This window comes from Petromyzon marinus, chromosome 62 (assembly GCF_048934315.1).
Source record: "Petromyzon marinus isolate PM22_M1 ecotype Great Lakes invasive population chromosome 62, UKy_Petmar_22M1.pri1.0, whole genome shotgun sequence".
Classification (NCBI taxonomy): Eukaryota; Metazoa; Chordata; class Hyperoartia; order Petromyzontiformes; family Petromyzontidae; genus Petromyzon; species Petromyzon marinus.
This window is the reverse complement of record NC_133728.1, coordinates 10,802,950-10,826,715: the sequence shown is the minus strand read 5'-3', so window position 1 is coordinate 10,826,715 and position 23,766 is coordinate 10,802,950. Positions and strand designations below refer to the sequence as shown.

The 23,766-nt window shown below is 50.0% G+C and overlaps 1 protein-coding gene across 1 annotated transcript; it reads left to right on the top strand.

Annotated features, from left to right (window-relative positions):
• Window positions 1-1,116: 1,116 nt before the first annotated feature.
• On the top strand, window positions 1,117-23,360 carry LOC116955940 (cornifelin homolog). Its single transcript, XM_032977300.2, has 4 exons — window positions 1,117-1,369; window positions 12,340-12,528; window positions 13,807-13,943; window positions 17,214-23,360. The coding sequence occupies exons 2-4, from the start codon at window positions 12,354-12,356 to the stop codon at window positions 17,358-17,360; spliced, it is 459 nt and encodes a 152-aa protein (XP_032833191.1). The 5' UTR covers window positions 1,117-1,369; window positions 12,340-12,353; the 3' UTR covers window positions 17,361-23,360.
• The last annotated feature ends 406 nt before the right edge of the window (window positions 23,361-23,766 follow it).

The following is a 23,766-nucleotide window of genomic DNA, read 5'->3' as shown; positions in this document are numbered from 1 at the left end:
TATATGAACATGGCAATTTCCTGCAACGCCGTGTATCGTTATACAAAGTAAATATTAGTCGACGTTTCGGGTGATTACACGTCCGAAGCAGTAGATGACGTGCTATTGACGAATGCGTTCAGTTTGGTATTGAGTTCCAGTAACCCTGACAATGTCAACAACAAGAGCAGTGGCCCGAGGAACAAACCGAGCACACCCAGACACATTGTGTAATGCTAGGATCTTGATTTATTGTGTATCATGAAATAATGCTCACCGACTCGGTAACCCCCCCCCCCCCTCATTCTTCCACTCACCCCAACCTCTCATCCCCCATTAACCTAACTAGTGACACGACATGGCTGTATCGCGTTCGCCGCCTGTTCCAGAAGTTCGTGGTTCGAATTTAGCGGCTGGCCTGGTTATTATGGCTCGGACATGTTAAATTCCTCGATCCCCACCCTGACACCTGGGTTCGATCCCGACCTTGATAGCTGCTCCTGTTTATTCGGAGTTTGCGGTGTCTCTCTCTCTGTCTCTCCCCGTGGTCACGTGGATTTTTCTCGGGGTCCTCCGGTTTTTCCCTCCAAGCTTAGAATCAACGTCACGGGTTTAGAGTTATTTGGCTACTGCTGCAAATGTCCACGTGATGATCAACCACTTGGTTGAACTATCATTTGTGGCCTGGTCGCTTCCGAAAAAAGAGCTATATATAGCTCACCGGACCTTTACCTGGTAAAATAAAATGAAAAGTTTATAGTTTATTACCGCTGTGTGCATTAACCCAAAAATATGCGACTTTGGGCCGTCTGCATCGCTTCAAGTGGACGCCAAAGCTTTCCGTGACGCCAGACGCACCAGTGTGTGTAGCTGGCGGCGTATTCCACAAATGCCTCGCGCGAAGTACAACAGAAATGTCACCGCACCGCAAACTGCCGGAACTGGAATCCACACGGGAGCAGCCAAAGCGTCACTTCTAAAAAATACTGCCAACCCCAAAAAAAACGCTTGGGTGGAACCTCTCCTAAAAACCTGTCACGAGACTCGGCGAGGCTCTCGTGAAAATTACACCCCCCCCCCCCCCCCCACGGCTCACTCAGTCCTAACCAACCCCCTCACCTCATCCACCACCCCAACATCACCTGCATGCCCCCCCCACACCCCCCGTAATGTGAATGGTGGACGGGATGTGGGGTGGGGGGAAACCTGAGGTTCTTAAGCGGGGAGCCTCTCACCTCGCATCACCCACCACGAGTCTCGCGCCACGTACCAGGTGTCTCGCGCGTTGAGAGTCTCACGAGCCACGCGTCGTCTCACGAGCCAGGTGTCCTCTCACACTCCAGGTGTCGTCTCACGAGCCACGTCAAGCGTCTCACACTCCAGGTGTCAGGTATTTCACCCACCAGGTGTCACACACGTACCAGGTGTCACACGTCAGGTGTCTCTCACACGTCAGGTGTCACACACGTCAGGTGTCACACACGTCAGGTGTCTCACACGTACCAGGTGTCACACACGTCAGGTGTCTCACACGTACCAGGTATCACACACGTCAGGTGTCTCACACGTCAGGTGTCTCACACGTACCAGGTGTCTCACACGTACCAGGTGTCACACACGTCAGGTGTCTCACACGTCAGGTGTCTCACACGCACCAGGTATCTCACACGCACCAGGTGTCTCACATGCACCAGGTGTCTCACACGTCAGGTGTCTCACACGTCAGGTGTCACACACGTACCAGGTGTCTCACACGCACCAGGTGTCTCACACGTCAGGTGTCTCACACGTCAGGTGTCTCACACGTACCAGGTGTCTCACACGTACCAGGTGTCTCACACGCACCAGGTATCTCACACGTCAGGTGTCTCACACGTCAGGTGTCTCACACGCACCAGGTGTCTCACACCTACCAGGTGTCTCACACGTCAGGTGTCTCACACGTCAGGTGTCACACACGTCAGGTGTCTCACACGTCAGGTGTCTCACACGTCAGGTGTCTCACACGCACCAGGTGTCTCACACGTCAGGTGTCTCACACGTCAGGTGTCTCACACGTACCAGGTGTCTCACACGCACCAGGTGTCTCACACGTCAGGTGTCTCACACGTCAGGTGTCTCACACGTCAGGTGTCTCACACGTACCAGGTGTCTCACACGCACCAGGTGTCTCACACGTCAGGTGTCTCACACGTCAGGTGTCACACACGTACCAGGTGTCTCACACGTCAGGTGTCTCACACGTCAGGTGTCTCACACGTCAGGTGTCTCACACGTACCAGGTGTCACACACGTCAGGTGTCACACACGTACCAGGTGTCTCACACGTCAGGTGTCTCACACGTCAGGTGTCACACACGTCAGGTGTCTCACACGCACCAGGTGTCTCACACGTCAGGTGTCACACACGTCAGGTGTCTCACACGTCAGGTGTCTCACACGTCAGGTGTCACACACGTCAGGTGTCTCACACGTCAGGTGTCTCACACGTCAGGTGTCACACACGTCAGGTGTCTCACACGTACCAGGTGTCACACACGTCAGGTGTCTCACACGCACCAGGTGTCACACACGTCAGGTGTCTCACACGTACCAGGTGTCACACACGTCAGGTGTCTCACACGTCAGGTGGCACACACGTCAGGTGTCTCGCACGTCAGGTGTCACACACGTCAGGTGTCACACACGTCAGGTGTCTCACACGCACCAGGTGTCACACACGTCAGGTGTCTCACACGTACCAGGTGTCACACACGTCAGGTGTCTCACACGCACCAGGTGTCACACACGTCAGGTGTCTCACACGTACCAGGTGTCACACACGTCAGGTGTCTCACACGTACCAGGTGTCACACACGTCAGGTGTCTCACACGCGTTAGGTGTCTCACACGTACCAGGTGTCTCACACGTCAGGTGTCTCACACGTCAGGTGTCACACACGTCAGGTGTCTCACACGTCAGGTGTCTCACACGTCAGGTGTCTCACACGTCAGGTGTCTCACACGCACCAGGTGTCTCACAAGTCAGGTGTCTCACACGTCAGGTGTCTCACGTCAGGTGTCTCACACGTCAGGTGTCTCACACGTCAGGTGTCTCACACGCACCAGGTGTCTCACAAGTCAGGTGTCTCACACGTCAGGTGTCTCACGTCAGGTGTCTCACACGTCAGGTGTCTCACACGTCAGGTGTCTCACACGCACCAGGTGTCTCACACGTCAGGTGTCTCACACGTCAGGTGTCTCAGCCGCACCAGGTGTCTCACACGCGCCAGACGTCCTCTGTGACATCGGTGCAGGCACTGCCCAGGTGTGCCGACGCGCGGGGGTTGATGCGTTAAGCCCGCGATGTCCTTCGGCCTTCACGGTTCGCCGTGCAGGAAGCGAAGTGTCTCGTTAGCGGTCAAGTTGGGGACCAGCGTACCCATTGACGCGCGTTATAGGCTGCGGGGCCAACGTCACGGGGCTGACGAGAGCGGGACATTGTTGTACTGCACCGTCTGTTGCTCCGCACCTTCACAGCGACCCCCCCCACCACCCCTTCATTGCACGAACTGCGTGGTGCAGTTATGGTGGGGTGGATTGGACTAAACTCGCACTTCTGAAAGACGTTTTCAAGATGAAAGTTACATCGAGTTTTCAAGCGGGGTACCTATGTATGCGTTGTGGCTCGTGGAAGCTGTCGCCTGGGGTAGGTGCGAAATTCCTCGCTGCCCCCCCCCCCACCCCGTGCGCCGTGTCCAGTTTTATAGCGGTGGGGGGTTTCTCTGGCTTAGATTTTTCTATCCCCGTGACCCGTGACTCCACTCTCAGTTGTCACCCCCCCCCCCCTCCCCCCCAGTGGGAGATACATCGCCCAAACTCTGGTCATCCTCGCAGCAGCAGTGGCTTTTGGTTGACCATCGAACAAAGACGGCGATCACCGTATTATCGCGCGCATTCAGACGCGCTTCTGCGGCCGTCTGGAACGCTCTTCCCTTCCGATATCAGGAAGCCACTGGGAGCTATGGCGCCTTTAAATCATCCTGGAGATTGACAAACTCGTTTATTTAGAACTGCATGTGGTTGTGTTTAGTTTTCTGTCCTTCCCCCGCACCTCCGATCAGCACGCTTGGCTAGGTACGTTAGGAAAGAAGTTCAGCATACGTACATGCGTCGTAGACATAAAACAAGTTTAAAAATAGTTTTAATGTTACCAGGTAAGGCGCCACTGAACTATGTAGCTCTTTGTCAGAAGCGATCTGGCCACAGACGATAGTTCAGCGAAGTGGCTTATCGCGTGGAAATGTTTCGCAGCCAAATACTCTGAGCGCGTTTTTTCTAAATGTGAAGGGAAAACTCGGAGGACCCGGAGAAAAATCCCCGCCACCACGGAGAGAGAGGCACGCAAACCCCAAACATACAGCAGGGCGTCAGGGTCGGGATCGAAGCCACAACCTCCTGTATCCCAGGCGAGGCAGTTACCATCTCGCCACCGTGGCGCTCATGATCGAGGTTTTCCGGTTCCCTCCTGCAAGAAGCCAAACACGCGTTCATGGAGTTGGCCAAACATCCCAGATGTAGCAGCCAGCACAAAGGAGCAGGGAGACTCAGTTGAGGCTTCCCGATGAAATATTCATCATGATCAGGATAATATTATATTCTATTTCGGATTTACGTGGCGCCATTTTCCAAGATAATAATAGCATGATCGTATTCAGATTGAATTCGTGTATATAACATGATGGTAATATCGGCTGGTGTTTGTTGGACGATTAGTCTCAGTTCTTTGTACAGACCCATGTATGTTGAACTTATTTCGCACCGTACGTAGCCAACCGCGCTAATCCGAGATGCCGTTATGAGATGAAGGCCTCCGTCACGCCCTGTAGGCCACGGGGGTCGTTCGGCTATACTTCACCACTCTGGTCAGTACAGTGTTGATGAGATTCTTTTCTATATAATATCTCGCCACGGTGCTGAAATGTTAACTCCCTCGCCTGTTACACAGGAGGTCGTGGGTTCGACCCCGACCCTCACGCCTGCTGTATATTTGGAGTCTGCGTTGTCTCTCTCTCTCTCTCCCCGTGGCCGCGTGGATTTTTCTCCGGGTCCTCCGGTGTTTTACTCCACATTTAGAATGAACATCACGCGATTAGAGTATTTGGCTGCTCCAAATTTCCACACGATGATGAGCCACTTCGTCGAGCTGTAACTGATGATAGGTAGGTCGCTTCTGAAAATAAAAATCGAATAGCTCATTGGGCTTTGCCTGGTAAAATAGACGTAGTTGTTTTTGTAATGTGTTTACCTTTCCTATACTTTACACTGCTTTCGCGTTTTTGTATTGTGTTTGTTATTGTAACTTTGTGACCCGCCCCTACTGGACAACTGTGAAAAAGAGCTTTCTAGCTCATCGGATTCCTCCCATGAAGGTCGATATAAGAGCAACTGTTGAGTCTTATTGTTATCTTAACGTTATTCATATATCGCCTTAACCAAGGCGCTTCACATAGAATTAACAACAACGCGTGTGTGTGAATGTGATGGTGGCTAATGAGGTGAATGAAATTGATGACAGGAAGCGATGGGGGCGAATCCGAGATGATGATGATGATGATGCGTGATGCGTGAATTCGGTGAAAGCGAAATTGATGGCAGTAAATTATGATGATGGTGAATGGATTCAATGAATTGGGTTAATGAGTGATAGCCTTAGTCATGAAATGTGAAGCGGAAACAGTAACGGTGGTGGTGGTTATGAGGGGGCAGATTAAGGGGGAGTCGTGGGGGTGAGCTCGAGGTAACAATAAGTGAACTTTGAGTGAAGAGCGGAAACTTAGTGAGCAATTAGTAAAAAATAAAATAAATTAAATCACGACGTTTCGGGCGCAACACAAGCGTCCGTCATCAGGTGGGACAACCAAAGCAATAAACAATTGCTGAAGTGGGTTGTCCCACCTGATGACGGACGCTTTGTGTTGCGCCCGAAACGTCGTGATTTAATTTATTTTATTTAATACCCACGTGACTTTACCGAAAGAACCGAAGAGTATGGATCCCTGCAGTCACGAAAACTTCAAATCTATATTAGTGAGCAATTGTTTGATGTGGAGGGGGAATATTGTTCAAGTGAAGGGGGGGTGGGGGGCAGCGAGAAGAGAGAGAAAGCGACAATGTGGATTGAGCACAAGGTGAAGGAAGAGAGAGAGAGAGGCAGCAAACATTGAGAACGTAGAGGGAGAGAAGGAGACACGTAGCAAGATACAAGAGTGGCAAGATACGGTGGGGGCAAGACCGCGAAGGGATTTGTAGACCAGGGTGGGGAAGTTGAACAGGCAACGGTAGTTTCGGTTGTTGAAGTGATTTAGCCAATCCGAACGCTTTTCCCGGGAGTTGGTGGATCGCAGAGAGCACCAAATCAATTTTTTTTGCGTTTGGAGGAAGTGTTCCTTCAGCGCTGTGAAGATGAACGAAACTCTGCAGAGTCCACGTGCCTACTAATGATTGCCCGTGCTAAGGCTTGGAGGAAGTATCCCATCAGCGCTGTGAAGATGAACGTGGCACGGCAGAGTCCACGTGCCCGACTAATGATTGCCCGTGCTAAGGCTCTAACGAACTGTTGGGGCAAACAACCAAAGCGAGCCAGCGGATTAATTAAAGGTCTCAGTCGATCTCGGGGAGGCCCAGGGCCGGTTCCAACATTGGCCGCTGCTGTTGGTCTCCAGGAGGTCGCCTGTGACTGCCGGCGTGCCACGAAGGGAGACGTTTCGGGCCAAGTGCCCTTTCTTGCCAGCTGACCTTGCCACGCGTGGGGGGCGGTAGTGTAGTGGTTAGCGCTAAGCTGCGCTACGAACCTGGCGACACGAGATCGATTCCCGCTCACGGCCAACACCAGTGACGATTATTTGAACCAGTCTTAGGCCTCCCCTAGGGTGACTCAGCCTCAAATGAGTACCTGGTGCGGTGTGTAAACATCAGCCACTGGGGAGACAAAGGCGGCCGGGCGTGGTGGTGGCCACCCACTCCCCTCGTGCGCCACGGTGCCGGCCTTCATAGGTGCTTCTCGCTAACAGCACTTGCCCGAACGGTCTGTTAAGGCTATACGGGGGGGGGGGGGGGGGGTCGGGGGGATCTTTGTCTTTGTTTTGTACACGTGTCGAAGGGCCAGTTTCGGCGAGCACGGGACAATCGCTTTCTCGCAGCCCGGCCCGTCCTTTGTGAGGCCCGACTCCCAGAGACGCCGAACCCTGTGTGTCACTGCCTCACCCAGCCGCTTTGATCCTCTCCCCCCTTCTCTCTCTCTAGCCCGGAGGCAGCGCTAATTTACGTAACAATAAACTCCATACTGACACAGGGCGCGGCGGATTGGATACACATTGTGATGTGTGTGGTGTGTGTGTGATGTGTGTGTGTGATGTGTGTGTGATGTGTGAGTGGTGTGTGTGTGGTGTGTGTGGTGTGTAAGTGGTGTGTGTGATGTGTGTGTGGTGTGTGATGTGTGTGTGGTGTGTGGTGTGTGTGTGATGTGTGAGTGGTGTGTGTGTGATGTGTGTGTGGTGTGTGTGTGATGTGTGTGTGGTGTGTGTGTGATGTGTGAGTGGTATGTGTGTGATGTGTGTGTGATGTGTGGTGTGTGTGGTGTGTGTGTGGTGTGAATGGTGCGCGTGGTGTGTGTGTGTGGTGTGTGTGGTGTGTGTGTGATGTGTGAGTTGTGTGTGTGATGTCTGTGATGTGTGGTGTGTGTGATGTGTGTGTGGTGTGTGATGTGTGGTGTGTGTGATGTGTGTGGTGTGTGTGATGTGTGAGTGGTGTGTGGTGTGTGTGTGTGGTGTGTGTGTGTGATGTGTGGTGTGTGTGATGTGTGTGTGGTGTGTGTGTGATGTGTAAATGGTGTGTGTGTGATGTGTTAGTGGTGTGTGTGTGGTGTGTGTGTGGTATGTGTGTGGTATGTGTGTGGTGTGTGTGATGTGTTAGTGGTGTGTGTGTGATGTGTTAGTGGTGTGCGTGGTGTATGTGTGGTGTGTGTGTGGTGTGTGGTGTGTGTGCGTGTGATGTGTTAGTGGTGTGTGTGTGTGATGTGTGAGTGGTGTGTGTGATGTGTGTGGTGTGTGTGTGTGATGTGTGTGTGGTGTGTGTGATGTGTGAGTGGTGTGTTTGTGGTGTGTGTGGTGTGTAAGTGGTGTGTGTGTGATGTGTGTGTGGTGTGTGAGTGGTGTGTGTGTGTGGTGTGTGTGTGATGTGTGAGTGGTGTGTGTGTGTGATGTGTGTGTGGTGTGTGTGTGATGTGTGAGTGGTATGTGTGTGATGTGTGTGTGATGTGTGGTGTGTGTGGTGTGTGTGTGGTGTGAATGGTGCGTGTGGTGTGTGTGTGTGTGGTGTGTGTGTGGTGTGTGTGTGATGTGTGAGTGGTGTGTGTGTGATGTGTGAGTTGTGTGTGTAATGTGTGTGATGTGTGGTGTGTGTGATGTGTGTGTGGTGTGTAATGTGTGGTGTGTGTGATGTGTGTGGTGTGTGTGTGATGTGTGAGTGGTGTGTGGTGTGTGTGTGTGTGGTGTGTGTGTGGTGTGTGTGTGATGTGTAAATGGTGTGTGTGATGTGTTAGTGGGGTGTGTGTGGTGTGTGTGTGGTGTGTGTGTGGTATGTGTGTGGTGTGTGTGGTGTGTGTGATGTGTTAGTGGTGTGTGTGTGATGTGTTAGTGGTGTGTGGTGTATGTGTGGTGTGTGTGTGTGGTGTGTGGTGTGTGTGTGTGATGTGTTAGTGGTGTGTGTGTGTGATGTGTGAGTGGTGTGTGTTTTGTGTTAGTGGTGTGTGTGTGGTGTGTGTGTGGTGTGTATGATGTGTTAGCGGTGTCTGTGTGATGTGTGAGTGGTGTGTGTGGTGTGTGAGTGATGTGTTAGTGGTGTGTGTGTGAGTGGTGTGTCTGTGGTGTGTGTGTGTGTGTGATGTGTGAGTAGTGTGTTGTGCGTGTGTGGTGTGTGTGTGGTGCGTGTGGTGTGTGAGTGGTGTGTGTAGTGTGTGTGTGATGTGTTAGTGGTGTGTGTGTGATGTGTTAGTGGTGTGTGGTGTATGTGTGGTGTGTGTGTGTGGTGTGTGGTGTGTGTGTGTGATGTGTTAGTGGTGTGTGTGTGTGATGTGTGAGTGGTGTGTGTTTTGTGTTAGTGGTGTGTGTGTGGTGTGTGTGTGGTGTGTATGATGTGTTAGCGGTGTCTGTGTGATGTGTGAGTGGTGTGTGTGGTGTGTGAGTGATGTGTTAGTGGTGTGTGTGTGAGTGGTGTGTCTGTGGTGTGTGTGATGTGTGAGTAGTGTGTTGTGCGTGTGTGGTGTGTGTGTGGTGTGTGTGGTGTGTGAGTGGTGTGTGTGTGTGTGATGTGTGGTGTGTGTGTTTGATGTATGGCGTGTGTGATATGTGTGATGTGTGGTGTGTTTGATGTGTGTGATGTGTGGGGTGTTTGATGTGTGTGTGGTGTTTGAGTGGTGTGTGTGTGATGTGTGTGTGGTGTGTGCGGTGTGTGTGTGTGTGACGTGTGAGTGGCGTGTGTGATGTGTGTGATGTGTGGGGTGTGTGATGTGTGTGTGGTGTGCGTGTGATGTGTGGTGTGTGTGATGTGTGGTGTGTGTGTGATGTGTGAGTGGTGTGTGCGTGATGTGTGGTGTGTGTGTGATGTGTAGGTGGTGTGTACGGTGTGTGTGTGATGTGTGAGTGGTGTGTGGTGTGTGTGTGTGTGATATGTGAGAGGTATGTGTGGTGTGTGGTGTGTGTGGTGTGTGTGTGTGTGATGTGTGGTGTGTGTGATGTGTGTGTGGTGTGTGTGTGATGTGTAAATGGTGTGTGTGTGATGTGTTAGTGGTGTGTGTGTGGTGTGTGTGTGGTGTGTGTGGTGTGTGTGATGTGTTAGTGGTGTGTGTGTGTGATGTGTTAGTGGTGTGTATGTGGTGTGTGTGATGTGTGTGTAGTGTGTGTGGTGTGTGTGGTGTGTGTGGTGTGTGATGTGTTAGTGGTGTCTGTGTGATGTGTGTGGTGTGTGTGGTGTGTGTGTGGTGTGTGTGGTGTGTAAGTGATGTGTTAGTGGTGTGTGTGAGAGTGGTGTGTGTAGTGTGTGTGGTGTGTGTGTGGTGTTAGTGGTGTGTGTGTGTGATGTGTGTGGTGTGTGTGTGTGATGTGTGAGTGGTGTGTGTGATATGTGTGTGATGTGAGTGGTGTGTTAGTGGTGTGTGTGTGTGATGTGTGAGTGGTGTGTGTTTTGTGTTAGTGGTGTGTGTGTGGTGTGTGTGGTGTGTATGATGTGTTAGCGGTGTCTGTGTGATGTGTGAGTGGTGTGTGTGGTGTGTGAGTGATGTGTTAGTGGTGTGTGTGTGTGAGTGGTGTGTCTGTGGTGTGTGTGTGTGTGTGATGTGTGAGTAGTGTGTTGTGCGTGTGTGGTGTGTGTGTGGTGTGTGTGGTGTGTGAGTGGTGTGTGTGTGTGATGTGTGGTGTGTGTGTGTGATGTATGGCGTGTGTGATATGTGTGGTGTGTTTGATGTGTGTGATGTGTGGTGTGTTTGATGTGTGTGTGGTGTTTGAGTGGTGTGTGTGTGATGTGTGTGTGGTGTGTGCGGTGTGTGTGTGTGTGACGTGTGAGTGGCGTGTGTGATGTGTGTGATGTGTGGGGTGTGTGATGTGTGTGTGGTGTGCGTGTGATGTGTGGTGTGTGTGATGTGTGTGATGTGTGGTGTGTGTGTGATGTGTGAGTGGTGTGTGCGTGATGTGTGGTGTGTGTGTGATGTGTAGGTGGTGTGTACGGTGTGTGTGTGATGTGTGAGTGGTGTGTGGTGTGTGTGTGATATGTGAGAGGTATGTGTGGTGTGTGGTGTGTGTGTGGTGTGTGTGTGTGTGATGTGTGGTGTGTGTGATGTGTGTGTGGTGTGTGTGTGATGTGTAAATGGTGTGTGTGATGTGTTAGTGGTGTGTGTGTGGTGTGTGTGGTGTGTGTGATGTGTTAGTGGTGTGTGTGTGTGATGTGTTAGTGGTGTGTATGTGGTGTGTGTGATGTGTGTGTAGTGTGTGTGGTGTGTGTGGTGTGTGTGGTGTGTGATGTGTTAGTGGTGTCTGTGTGATGTGTGTGGTGTGTGTGGTGTGTGTGTGGTGTGTGTGGTGTGTAAGTGATGTGTTAGTGGTGTGTGTGAGAGTGGTGTGTGTAGTGTGTGTGGTGTGTGTGTGGTGTTAGTGGTGTGTGTGTGATGTGTGTGGTGTGTGTGTGTGATGTGTGGGTGGTGTGTGTGATATGTGTGTGTGATGTGAGTGGTGTGTGTGTGATGTGTGTGTGGTGTGTGTGTGGTGTGTGAGTGGTGTGTGTGGTGTCTGTGCGATGTGGTGTGTGTGTGATGTGTGAGTGGTGTGTGTGGTGTGTGTGATGTGTTAGTGGTGTGTGTGTGATGTGTGAGTGGTGTGTGTGCGATGTGTGAGTGGTTTGTGTGGTTAGGACTAGCAGACACTAGTTCTAACTATACTAGACAACCAGACTCGATCACTACCCCTAACCACACTCATCAATGAGACACGTGTCCTAACCGTATTGCAACCCAGATTGTAGCCCTGCCTCTGATCCCCCTTGTGGCGACTTGGCCCCGATGCGTCGCTTGCGCTGTCTTCACCCCCCACTGTTGCGCCCCTGACCGCCGCTGGAGGGAGATGTGTGTGTGTGTACATACATATGTATGTGTCTATGTGTGTATGCGTGTATGTGTCTATGTGTGTATGTGTCTATGTGCATATGTGTGTATGTGTCTATGTGTCTATGTGTATGTGTCCATGTGTATGTGTCTATGTCTATGTGCCTATGTCTATGTGTCTATGTCTGTGTATGTGTCTATATCTATGTGTCTATGTGTATGTGTCTATGTGTATGTGTCTATGTGTCTATATCTATGTGTCTATGTGTATGTGTCTATATCTATGTGTCTACGTGTATGTGTCTATGTGTATGTGTCTATGTGTATGTGTCTATGTGTATGTGTCTATGTGTATGTGTCTATGTCTATGTGTATGTGTCTATGTGTATGTGCGTGTTTGGCAGGTCTAGCGGTTAGAGTGCTGGGCTACGAACCTGGTGACTCGGGTTCAATTCCTGCTTACAGCCAACACCAGTGATAGCGATCATCTGAACTGGTCCTGGGCCTCCCCTAGGTCGACTCAGCCTCAAATGAGTACCTGGTGTGATGTGTAAACATCGTCACTAGGGAGACAAAGGCGGCCGGGCGTGGTGCTGGCCACCCACCCCTCGTGTGCCGTGCCGGCCTTCATAGGTGTTGGTCGCTAACAGCACTTGCCCCAAACACTTCGCTAACAGCACTTGCCCCTAACATTTCTGTTAAGGCTATAGGGTAATATTTGTTTTTTGCAGGTGAGCACATAAGGATGGCGCATCAGGCCGACGCTTACCCTCCGCACCATCATCATGACCATCAGCAGCATCACCAGCAGCATCAGCATTACCCGGTGGTGATGCAGCAGCCCATGATGCAGACGGTACAGGTGCAGAAGACAAATTGGTCCTCGGGAATGTGCGACTGCTGCAACGACATGGGCATCTGTGAGCACCGCTCCCACACGTCGCATACACACGCGCGTGATCTCCGCAACAATGCACACACCACGTGATGAATAGGAAAATGCACACACCATGTGATGAACATGACAATACGCACACCACGTGATGAACAGGACAATACGCACACCACATGATGAAAAGGACAATACACACACCACGTGATTAACAGGATCATACGCACACTACGTGATGAACAGGACAATACGCACACCACGTGATGAACATGACAATACGCACACCACGTGATGAACAGGACAATACGCATAAAACATGATGAACAGGACAATACGCATACCACGTGATGAACATGAAAATACGCACACCACGTGATGAACAGGACAATACGCACACCACGTGATGAACAGGACAATACACACACCACGTGATGAACAGGACTATACGCATACCACGTGATGAACATGAAAATACAAACAATACGTGATGAACAGGACAATACGCACACCACGTGATGAACAGGACAATACGCAAACCACGTGATGAACATGCCAATACGTACACCAAGTGATGAACAGGACAATACGCACACCACGTGATGAACAGGACAATACACACACCACGTGATGAACAGGACAATACGCACACCACGTGATGAACAGGAAAATACAAACACCACGTGATGAACAGGACAATACGCACACCACGTGATGAACATGACACTACGCACACCACGTGATGAACAGGACAGTACGCACACCACGTGATGAACAGGACAATACGCACACCACGTGATGAACATGACAATACGCACACCACGTGATGAACATGCCAATACGCACACAACGTGATGAACATGCCAATACGCACACCACGTGATGAACATGCCAATACGCACACCACGTGATGAACAGGACAATACGCACACCACGTGATGAACAGGACAATACGCACACCACGTGATGAACATGCCAATACGCACACCACGTGATGAACATGCCAATACGCACACCACGTGATGAACATGCCAATACGCACACCACGTGATGAACAGGATAATACACACACACACACCACGTGATGCAATGGTGTGAACACGGTGTCGATTGAAGCGCGCGCGTCAAACGCGCAATCATAACGGCACGGGCGCGCGCGCACGCAACATCAATGCCCTACAACAACAAAAAAACCACACGACCTACAGAATAAACTAAACTCGTTACAGCCACGACTCGAGCCGCCGCTGTGAGTGAGTCTTAACCCCCCCCCCACCTTCATCCACCCCCGCGCCACCGCCCTCCCCAGGTTGCTGTGGATTATTCTTCCCGGTGTGCCTGGCGTGCAAAGTCTCCTCGGATTTCGGCGAGTGCTGCTGCACCCCATTGCTGGTCGGTGGGGACCTGGCAGTGCGCACCGGCATACGCGAGCGCTACCGCATCCAGGTGAGCAACGCCTCGCTCGCGTTAGCAGTGTTCGCGGATTTAACTCATTAATAACGAAATAATTTAACGCATTTCACCGGTGTAAGGGAGCGCTAACGCATTGAGGTGAGCAGCGTCTCGCTCGCTTGTGACGCTGACACTTGTGCTTCTGCTGCATGAACAGCTGGTGCCGAGCAAGCAGCATTAACTAAAACATTTAACTCAACGCATTGCGCCACGCTGATCTCGTCAAGGAGCATGAACCACCATCATCATCACCACGCCAACTCCTCGCAGCAGCAGCGGCGGCGGCTTTTGGCTCAGCCGTCGAACGTAGACGCAGTCACGACCATCGCGCACTTTCAGATGCGCTTCTCTGCGGCCCTCTGGCACGCTCTTCCGTACAACATTAGGAAGCCACTGGAGCTACGAACTTTACATCATCATCTAGATTGACAACGATTGGCACGATTGGCTATGTATGGTGCGAAAGGATTTCAACATTCGTATATTACATTGTTGCGCAACTCCCACAGATAGGGACAAATCAGTTGCACGCTAATTGGCCAACCCAAACTACTGATGTCACTTTTGCTTCCGGAATTATTGTCTTTCTTAATTTAAAATAAACTGAAAATAGTAAATAGTAATCGACCGAAATGTGCTTGGTAAATCGATAATGAATAGGGGCCCCAGTGTCGTCTAACGTTAACATGTTGACTAACGGTACCGTGTTTTCGTTATGCACGTGTAGGCGCCATTTTGGCCAATCCGAGCACTTGTTAAGTGGGGCTGACCCATGCCCTCAGCCAATCAGCGACGCCTATTGATGAGCGGTTGAGACCTCGACTGGCTTTGTTTACATTATGGTCAACTTTCGATCCTCTTGGAACGGATGAATGCTTTGAACATGCAATTCTTTGAACACGTTTTTATGTTCTGGCAGTGGAAACAGCTCTGTTGTGCAGACTTACTGATTATCTTTTTCTTTGGTTCTTTCGGTAAAGTCACGTAGAATGAGAATAAAATAATAAATTAATAAAATAAAATAACACATTCTACGTGACTTTACCGAAAGAAACAAAGAAGATTAATCCTTGCAGTCACGAAAGCTTTAAATCGAAATTTGATTATCTTTTTTAAGCGTGTATTTCAACTTATAAGGGAATTCAATTAACAGCTTCAGTTAAATCTTGACTTAAAGCTTTCCTCACTGCAGGAACTCATACTCTTTGGGTCTTTCGGTAAAGTCACGTAGATAGAACACAAGGCGGATCTGAAACACGGTAGGAGTAATACCTCTGCCGTGGCAGATCATTGTTTTCACGCTGTGGGCACACATGAAATGTATTTCTCCAAGACAAAGATACTATGCAAACCCACTGGCTATCAACAAAGATTTGTTCATGAAGCCATCCAGATATATAAACACAGATACAATTTCAATCAAGAAGATGGCTTTTGGCTAAGCCGTCGAACGAATACGCAGTCACCACCATCACGCACTTTCAGATGCGCTTCTCTGCGGCCGTCTGGCACGCTCTTCCGTACAATATTAGGAAGCCACTGGAGCTACGAACAGCATCATCTAGATTGACATACTAATTTCTTTAGAACTGCTTTTTGTGTGTAGTTCGTTGTTCTTCCCCCGAACCTACGATTGGCACGATTGGCGACGTACGGTGCAAAATAAGTTTAATATACATAATGAATTCATGCAATAAACAACACTGTTTGTGGAATTAAAATAAAATACATCATCGTCGACGTTTCGGACAGTGGCCCTTCATAGTATCCGGGTGTGACAGAGAGAGATATAAAGAGACACTGAGAAACAGAGAGAAACACACGCAGACAGAGACACGCAGAGAGATAGAAATACAGACACACACATAGACAAAGAAACATACAGAAAGACACAGAGAGAGACACACACACTCACACAAACACAAAGTGTCCCCGCATAGCCTGAACAGACTGTTGGGGAAAGTGCTGCTAGCAAGCACCTATGAAGGCCGGAACGGTACACGAGGAGTTGGGTGGCCAACAGCACGCCCGACCGCCTTTGTCTCCCCAATGGAGATGTTTACACACTGCACCAGGTATTGATTTGAGGTTGAATCAACCTAGGGGAGGCCCAAGACTGGTTCAAATAATCGTCACAGGTGTTGGCCGTGAGCGGGAATCGAACTCGGGTCGCCAGGTTCGTAGCGTAGCATGCTAACCGCTATACTACCGCTCCCCACTACAAACACGCAGACAGAGAGAGCAACACAAAAAGACCACACACAGAGAGAGAGAGATAATAGCCCTGCGACAGAAACTTGCAGGAACGACATGGGGGTGCCTCAGCTGATGCGCTGCAATCCGTCACCCCATCACCGATCTGCTCAGGAGCAGCAGAGGCACTGAGCTCCAGCCTGGCCTGGCAGCTCGTACACAAAACTGCCAGATGCACAATTAACTATTAATTGACATGAATGCAGCATCGTAGACATAGCATTTAAAGTGATGTCAATCCCCTGGCGCCCTGTTCTGGTGACACATTCTGCCACCGAACATCAACAGAGACATGCAAACTGCAAGGGAGTCTACACCGTTTTTTTTTGTTTACCAAAGACAACCAACTTAGTCATCATCAAGCAAGACCTCAACCCGATCCAGGTCCCGATCCCCCTTCTGGGATTGCGTTGCTGCTGCTGCTGTCACCATCCTAGAATCTCAAACAGATCCGGAAGGACTCTGTCGAACAGAGTGATACTGCACAGACGTCCAGAATAAACACCTCCTCATTTGAAACCCACACATCACACCTCCTGGCTTTCACCCTCCTCCTCCCTCCTCCCGCTTCCCCCCTCCTCCTCGAACACACTGGTGGTGGAACCATCAACCGCATCAGGACATGATGGGAGACTCAGTATCGATAACATTATTTTACTTTACCTTTTCTTTCGGATCCGTTCCGATGACGTACACACGCACGTCATTGGAATGGAATCGAAAGAAAAAACGATGACCTGCAACCAGTGACGTGCAACCAGTTGCGAGCGTTTGCACAACCTATTTGTTACATTCGAGTAAATGCTTCGTAACCGGTGTTGTCGTGGCAAAGGTCTCCAGCAGCTTGTGCCGTGGTATATATATTATATATATTATGAAATATAGGAATGGAAAGAACCGTCAGGTACGGCCAAGGCGACCATGACATTATAGATAGCTGAATGTGTGCATGGAATGCGCTGTGTTGGTGTGGTGTGTTTATAACCGCTCGCGCTTGTGTGTGTCGCACAGGGCTCCATCTGCGACGACTGCGTGTGCCTCTACTTCTGTTATCAGTGCACCATTTGTCAGATGGCACGCGAGGTCAAGCATCGTCAGCTGCAGGTGGCCAACGTGCAGGTGGTCATGCAGCAACCCATCGTGGGCTACATTGGCTGAACTAGATCGGTCGTCCATCCGAGGACCAACTCTTAGGCTCTCCCCACCAACATCCCCCCCACACCCCCCGTGTTACTCAGCCAAGAAATCCAAGGACTACTCACCTCCGATTAGCACGGTTGACGATGTACGGTGCAAAAGAAGTTCAACGCCCACACACGTGCTCTTATCGTTTCATTATCACACCACCTGGCATGTCACGTGTTGGAGTGACGCCCAGAGGTCTGGATGTGACTCCAATGCTCGGTCTCGGTAACCTTCCCTCTTCCACCCATCACATGCAGACCTCCTCTACCTGATTACGTCTGCAGTTGTTTTACTTAGATTTTCCTTGATCTATTTTGAACTGACAAGTCGTTACACTATCTTCACACGATTCCTTTTCATGGAACTAATTCACGTTCTCCGACATGCTTCCGATCGCTCTTGTTTTGAAGTTTTGCTAAAATTATCTCAGGATTTGCTGCTGCTGTAGCCTGTAAAAAAATAACGAAATTTGATCACGTGATTAATTAAAAATAAATATCCAATTGTTTAACCTCAGTTACATAAGGTCAGTGCCGTTTATGCAGGAGTTGCTTATCTGCAGTCTCTCTGCCTTGCCTAAAGGCGGCTCTCCACACCTCGGCAATCAATCGTACGCAACTCCAATGAAAACCAGTTTCGAGCGTTTGCCCAACCTCTTTGTTACACTCGAGTAAGTGCTTCGTCGCCGCTGTTGTTGGGGGAAAGGTCCCCAGCGGGTTGTGGCGCGGTATATATTTATATATTTATGAATTATAGGAATGGAAAGAACCGTCATTGTTAGCGAGCTGGGACAGACGAACTTTCTCCTGCTGTGCCGTTCAGTGGCCGATCCAACCCCCCGACCCTCCCCTCTCCATTGGTTGCGCTGCAACAAGATACAATAGTCCCTCGGTTAACAGTGGCATCATCGGTTAACGTTTTTTTTCGGTTAACGTTTCGCCTCCCATCAGAGCCCCTACGGTGTCGACTCAACGTTACAAACGTTGATGTAACGGTACCGTGTTTACGTTATGCACCTGGGGGCGCCAATTCCGGCCAATCCGAGTGCTTATAAGTGGAGGCTGAGTCACACCATCAGCCAATCAGCGACGCACCATTCATGAGACGTTTAGACCTCGATTGGCTTTTAAGTTTACATTAAGGTCAACTTAGAACGGATGAATGATGTTAAATGTGTCATTCCTATATTCGATTAACCGTTATATAAAACGGATAAAAAACGTTAACCTAGGGACCACTGTTTAATGAATCCGCGACAGAATGAATGATACATTAAGTTAACACATTATTGAGGCCCACATATGGAGTTATTGGGCGTGAATTTGCCCATGTAAGGAATACTGGAACGGGAATCAACGGATTTTAATTGGGTTCACGATTAAAAACTCGATGTAAACGGAAATCGAACGATTTATTTAAACGCTGAAAATCTCGAAGAACTGCTTGGAACCAAGTTTCTTTATGTTCGAGCAGTGATCACGGCGATCGGTTAAAGTGATTACTGTCACACGATTTCTGGAAAAGAGACGATTCGTTGATCGAAAAAGCACATATTTAGGGCACTCATAATAGAGGAGATATTTTTGGGGGTTACATCGCCTAAATATAGATGTGTCGTTAAACCTGCCACCACCCGACACAACCAATCAGTAAGGGTTTGTAACGTAAAGAAAACGTGCCAATTAGTTAATAGTTCAGCACTACACCGGTTGTGTGTTGGGAGAGTAAACCTCCAACATGGACGCTGATTGGCTTCCCTGATTTTTAACGTAAGTTTATCATTCATTCTGTCGCCGATTCATTCATATCCCCATTACAGTTGATGTGTAGTGGTGGCAACAGGCAGCCGTCAGTTCCCCACCTCCCCCGGTCCTCTCTCTCAAGCCGGCGATCTGTGTAGTGAGCTGCAATGCATTTGTTCCAATCCCAGTAGGGGCGAACAAACACCTGGGACATTGGCAAATTTTAGCTCCAGGACAAATTGCCATCATATGCAAGGATAAAAAATACGCAAGTTCGTTTTTGGTTAGGTGTGTGCTGTGCCAGTATAGATTTGAGCAAGCTCGCAAAGTGTTTTCCACGGAATAAGAGAGGTCTAGAAGGAAATACTGCTGCAGAAGAAACAGCAGTGTTCTCCATGGGCAAGACCACTTCCGCCCCTGGTGGCCTTTAGTGGGCCCCTGACAAATTGTGGAAACAGCCCCCATCATCATAATTGTGCTGTTGTCACAACCCCCCGCCACCCCAATGGTTATCAAATGTGTGGCAGCCCTCACACACACTCATCATGTTTTATTGGCAAAAGTCCCCTCTGAAATCGCCTTAAGATTGTGTAGTGTTTATAATGATGAATCCACTTTTTATGAGGCACACTCTGTTTATTGTAATTCTTCTCTTACACAGTTCTTTACACACAGAGGGGTATACGGTCCCCTCACCCGATACCCTAAGAAGGTACAGCCTCTGGACTTAGCATGACCTACACACAGCTCTCTTGCTAACCTAAGGAGGTACAGCCTCCTATCTTGGCGGGACTTACTCACATGTCTACCGTTATCCTAGAGTCCTCTGGCTGGGACCTAGGGGAGGCTATTTGACCACCGCTGGCCCGGCGGGTCTTGACCACTGGATATGCCGAGCCTTAGCCCTCAGAAGGGCTGGAAGGCTGGGTCCAGGGTCCTGTCTATCTTCAGCCTGGGCTTCGGTCTTCGTGTAGGGAGAGAACTCCCCGCGCTCTGCATGCTCACCCTTATACCCGTTTGTGGCCAGGTGTAACCAATCCCACATTCCCACGTGGAACTGTCTGATTGGTTCTTACCAAACTGTGGCTACGATCCGCTTCACCTCGTCTGACCCCAATTGTTATTCACACAGAGGTAACGCTGCACTGCCCTTTTGATACCTAGTGGCAATGCAGGTTACTGAACAGTGAGTAGTTAACACCTCTACATCACCACCTCCTTCGGAAGCTCCAGCTGTCCCGGCTGCAACAATGCGAAACCCCGAACAACCCAACAACGCAAGAAATGTGAGTGAGCTTCGCGAACAAATTAGAACAAGAGAAACCCATATAAATACCCCTCCTAATAACACAACGTATGTACAGGGCAAAAAAGGCATGCCACAGAATACACAAAGACGTGACAGAGCAGGCGACGTGTGTTGCAAACCGATTTGGAACCAGAAACATGTTAGCAAGCAAGGTAAACATTACAAAAACCGGCGAGATTTAGCTCGCGTGTGTTTCGCGGGGCCATCGTAGGGGACGGGCAGCTTCTTTGGCGCACGGGAGGTGCAGGAAAATTAACACAAGCGTCAGTCGGGTCCGGAGGCATCTCCGTGGGGACTCCTGACGACCCATGGTCCATCGAGGCCGAACGTGGCCTGCACGGCTCTGTCACTCCCGTGTCATCTGATTGTGCCGCGATGCCGTGGGCGTCCTGTAGTCCTGGCCTCGGGATCCGGAGGAGCGTCGTCGAGGTGCACGGCACTCGGAGGAGATGTAGCCTCGTCGGCCACAGATGAAGCACGATACGTCGCTGCGTGGAGGAGGCCGTCCCCGCTGCTGGTCGTCGCGGCGACCTGCGTGGTCGGACGATCGCCAGCCCGTTGACCTGGTTGCCATGAAGGCCCAGTCGGGGGAGAATCCGTCGTCCCTGCTGGCAGGTTCCGATGTCGAAGTCGAGGCGGTGATGGTCGAATCCCTGTGGAGCAATAGATGCGCGTGGATGCTCCGAGCGGCTCGTAGTGAGCACATACTCTCCTCGTCCGCCGCTTGAATGGTGATGCGCAGCTCGCGCGCCAGTTCCAGCATCTTCTGGAGGACGATAGCATCGATGGCTTCATTGTCCATGCGGGGGTAAGCCGCTCTTGCCATCGCGAGTAGAGTGGTCTGGAACGCCAGTACAGATTCTTTAGGGCGGCGTTGCCTGTCATATAACCGGCTGCGGACGTCGGACAGAGGCCCGTAGACGTCGGACATCCGTCGGAGGGCCGATTGTAGAGTCGCCCTCTGTTGTCTGGGGATGGTGAGGAGCGAGGCGAGAGTGTCGTTGTCCAGGGTGGCCGTTAGCACTCGGAGCGCCTGTGCGTCCGACCAACCCACCATTTCTTGGTGGCTCAGGAAGCAATGCTGGAACGCCGCCCAGTCGCCCCCTGTAGACGCGAATTCACGAAAGATGGGCAGGCGCTGTTGGAGGGCGGACATCGTTTCTTCCTCAGCCTGCACAGTCTCGAGCCGGAAATCGGTGATCGCCTGGCCGATAGTGTCTACTGTACTCTGTCGGTACTGTCATGATGCGGCGTCGGCTGAGTAGCGCGAGTTAACAGCGTCGCGTGCTGATGACGCTGCGGGGTGTGATTGGCCCCCAGCATTCCCAGAATGCCCTTGGCTTCCGCTTCCAGCGGGATCACGTGATTCCTCGGCGGGAAAATCAAAATGTCCGTCTTGGCCGATGGTGGAAACATCTGCCGGCGGCTGATCCGATCCGCCCGCGACCTCCGAGTTGATTTCGTCAAGAATGTAGGCGGCAGCATGTAGAAGTTGGGCGAGACGGCTGTGTACTGCCCGGAGTCCGTCCCCCATGGTAGGCGGAGCAATTGGCTGCTGAACCGGTGGTTGGGCGGCTGGCAATGCGCCGGCATTTTCAGCGGAGTTGGCGGTTCCCGCAAGTGCGTCAGAGTTTTCTCCATTCTGACCTCGCACGTGGGCTGAACTTCTTGTTTCCATTTTTCAACCAATTCTGACTCCAGTTGTAGTGTTTATAATGACGAATAAACTTATTATGAGGCACACTCTGTTTATTGCAATTCTTCTCTTACACAGTCCTTAACACACAGAGGGGTATACGGTCCCCTCACCCGATACCCTAAGAAGGTACAGCTTCCGGACTTAGCATGACCTACACACAGGTCTCTTGCTAACCTAAGAGGATACAGCCTCCTATCTTGGCAGGACTTACTCACACGTCTACCGCTATCCTAGAGTCCTCCGGCTGGGACCTAGGGGAGGCTATCTGACCCACCGCTGGCCTGGCGGGTCTTGACCACGGGATACGCCGAGCTTTAGCACGCAGAATGGCTGGAAGGCTGGGTCCAGTTTCAGTTTATTTATTTGGTATAGCCCTGTGAGCCATTCGGCTCTTGAATCGGGCGCAACCACAACAAACAAAAAAACACGAACAAGAAAACATCTTCAAGTGACTATGTGACTGTGCAAACAGAAAATTCATGAAAAAAACAGCAAAATACTCCTGAAAAAGCACCGTACACCAACGCTGTGTGCAAAAAATCCCAGTGGGATGCAAGTCAAACAACAACAACCACAAGAAAACTTAGATCAAGGCCATCAGTCTAACTCCGTACTACAACAAAACAAACATGTCCAAACCAAAAAACTTTTCGAAATCACCAAAAAATAAAGCCATTATTGCAATGTAACAGTGATCATAGAGACTGTGACCGATTGTTTTACAATTAACTACATAAATAACATGTAACACCAAACCCTAGAGCCATAGCTGGCTGAATGAGTTACTACACAACAACAGAAGCATCAGTCGGAGTAAAAAAAAAATTCAATGCACCTTTAAGATCAGCACACTAAATCAAAATACAGATAATACTTTGCAGCGTCATCCGGAGCGAAACATTTTATTTTATTTTACGCCAATGAATAGCAGTGGCAGCTAGGGGTGTACAACTCTCGAGCAGTTTTGAAAGAATATCTCATTGGTAGCGATTCAAGTTGCAGTTTATTGGCAATAGCATTCCAGACCCTGGGGACATCAATAGCAAAGGCCCTTCCTCCAGTTTTTGTACGGCAATATGGAATGTGAAGCTGGTGAATGAGCGAAGACCTGAGGTCAAATTTGTTCTTTGAAACAAAAAGGATATCCAGCAGGTAGTCTGCGGATTTTTTTGTAAGTACATCGTGAATAAATAAGATCTGGTGCACAAGCCGTCGAACATTAAGAGATGTTAAGTTTGACTCAATGTTGAGATCACAGTGGTGAGTCCTATATGGGCAGTACAATGTAAATCTTAAGGCCGAGTGATAGATGGAATCAAGCTTCTTCAGTACAGTACTTGGGGCTGATTTATACACGATGTCACAGTAGTCAAGTAGAGGCAGTATGGTAGCTTTTATCAATTCCAAACGGAAAATTGGGGGGAAGCAGTGCTTGTGTCGATAGAGAAAACCAATTTTTATTTTTGTCTTTTTACCAATATAATCAATGTGATCTTCAATCCAGGATGACCCCAAGATACTTATAGATCTTGACTTGCTCTATTTGATAATTATTCAAGGAATGTAATTGGGGAAAAATAACTTCCTGCTTTAGTCCCGGTGAGAATCATACCATGGTGGGCAACAGCC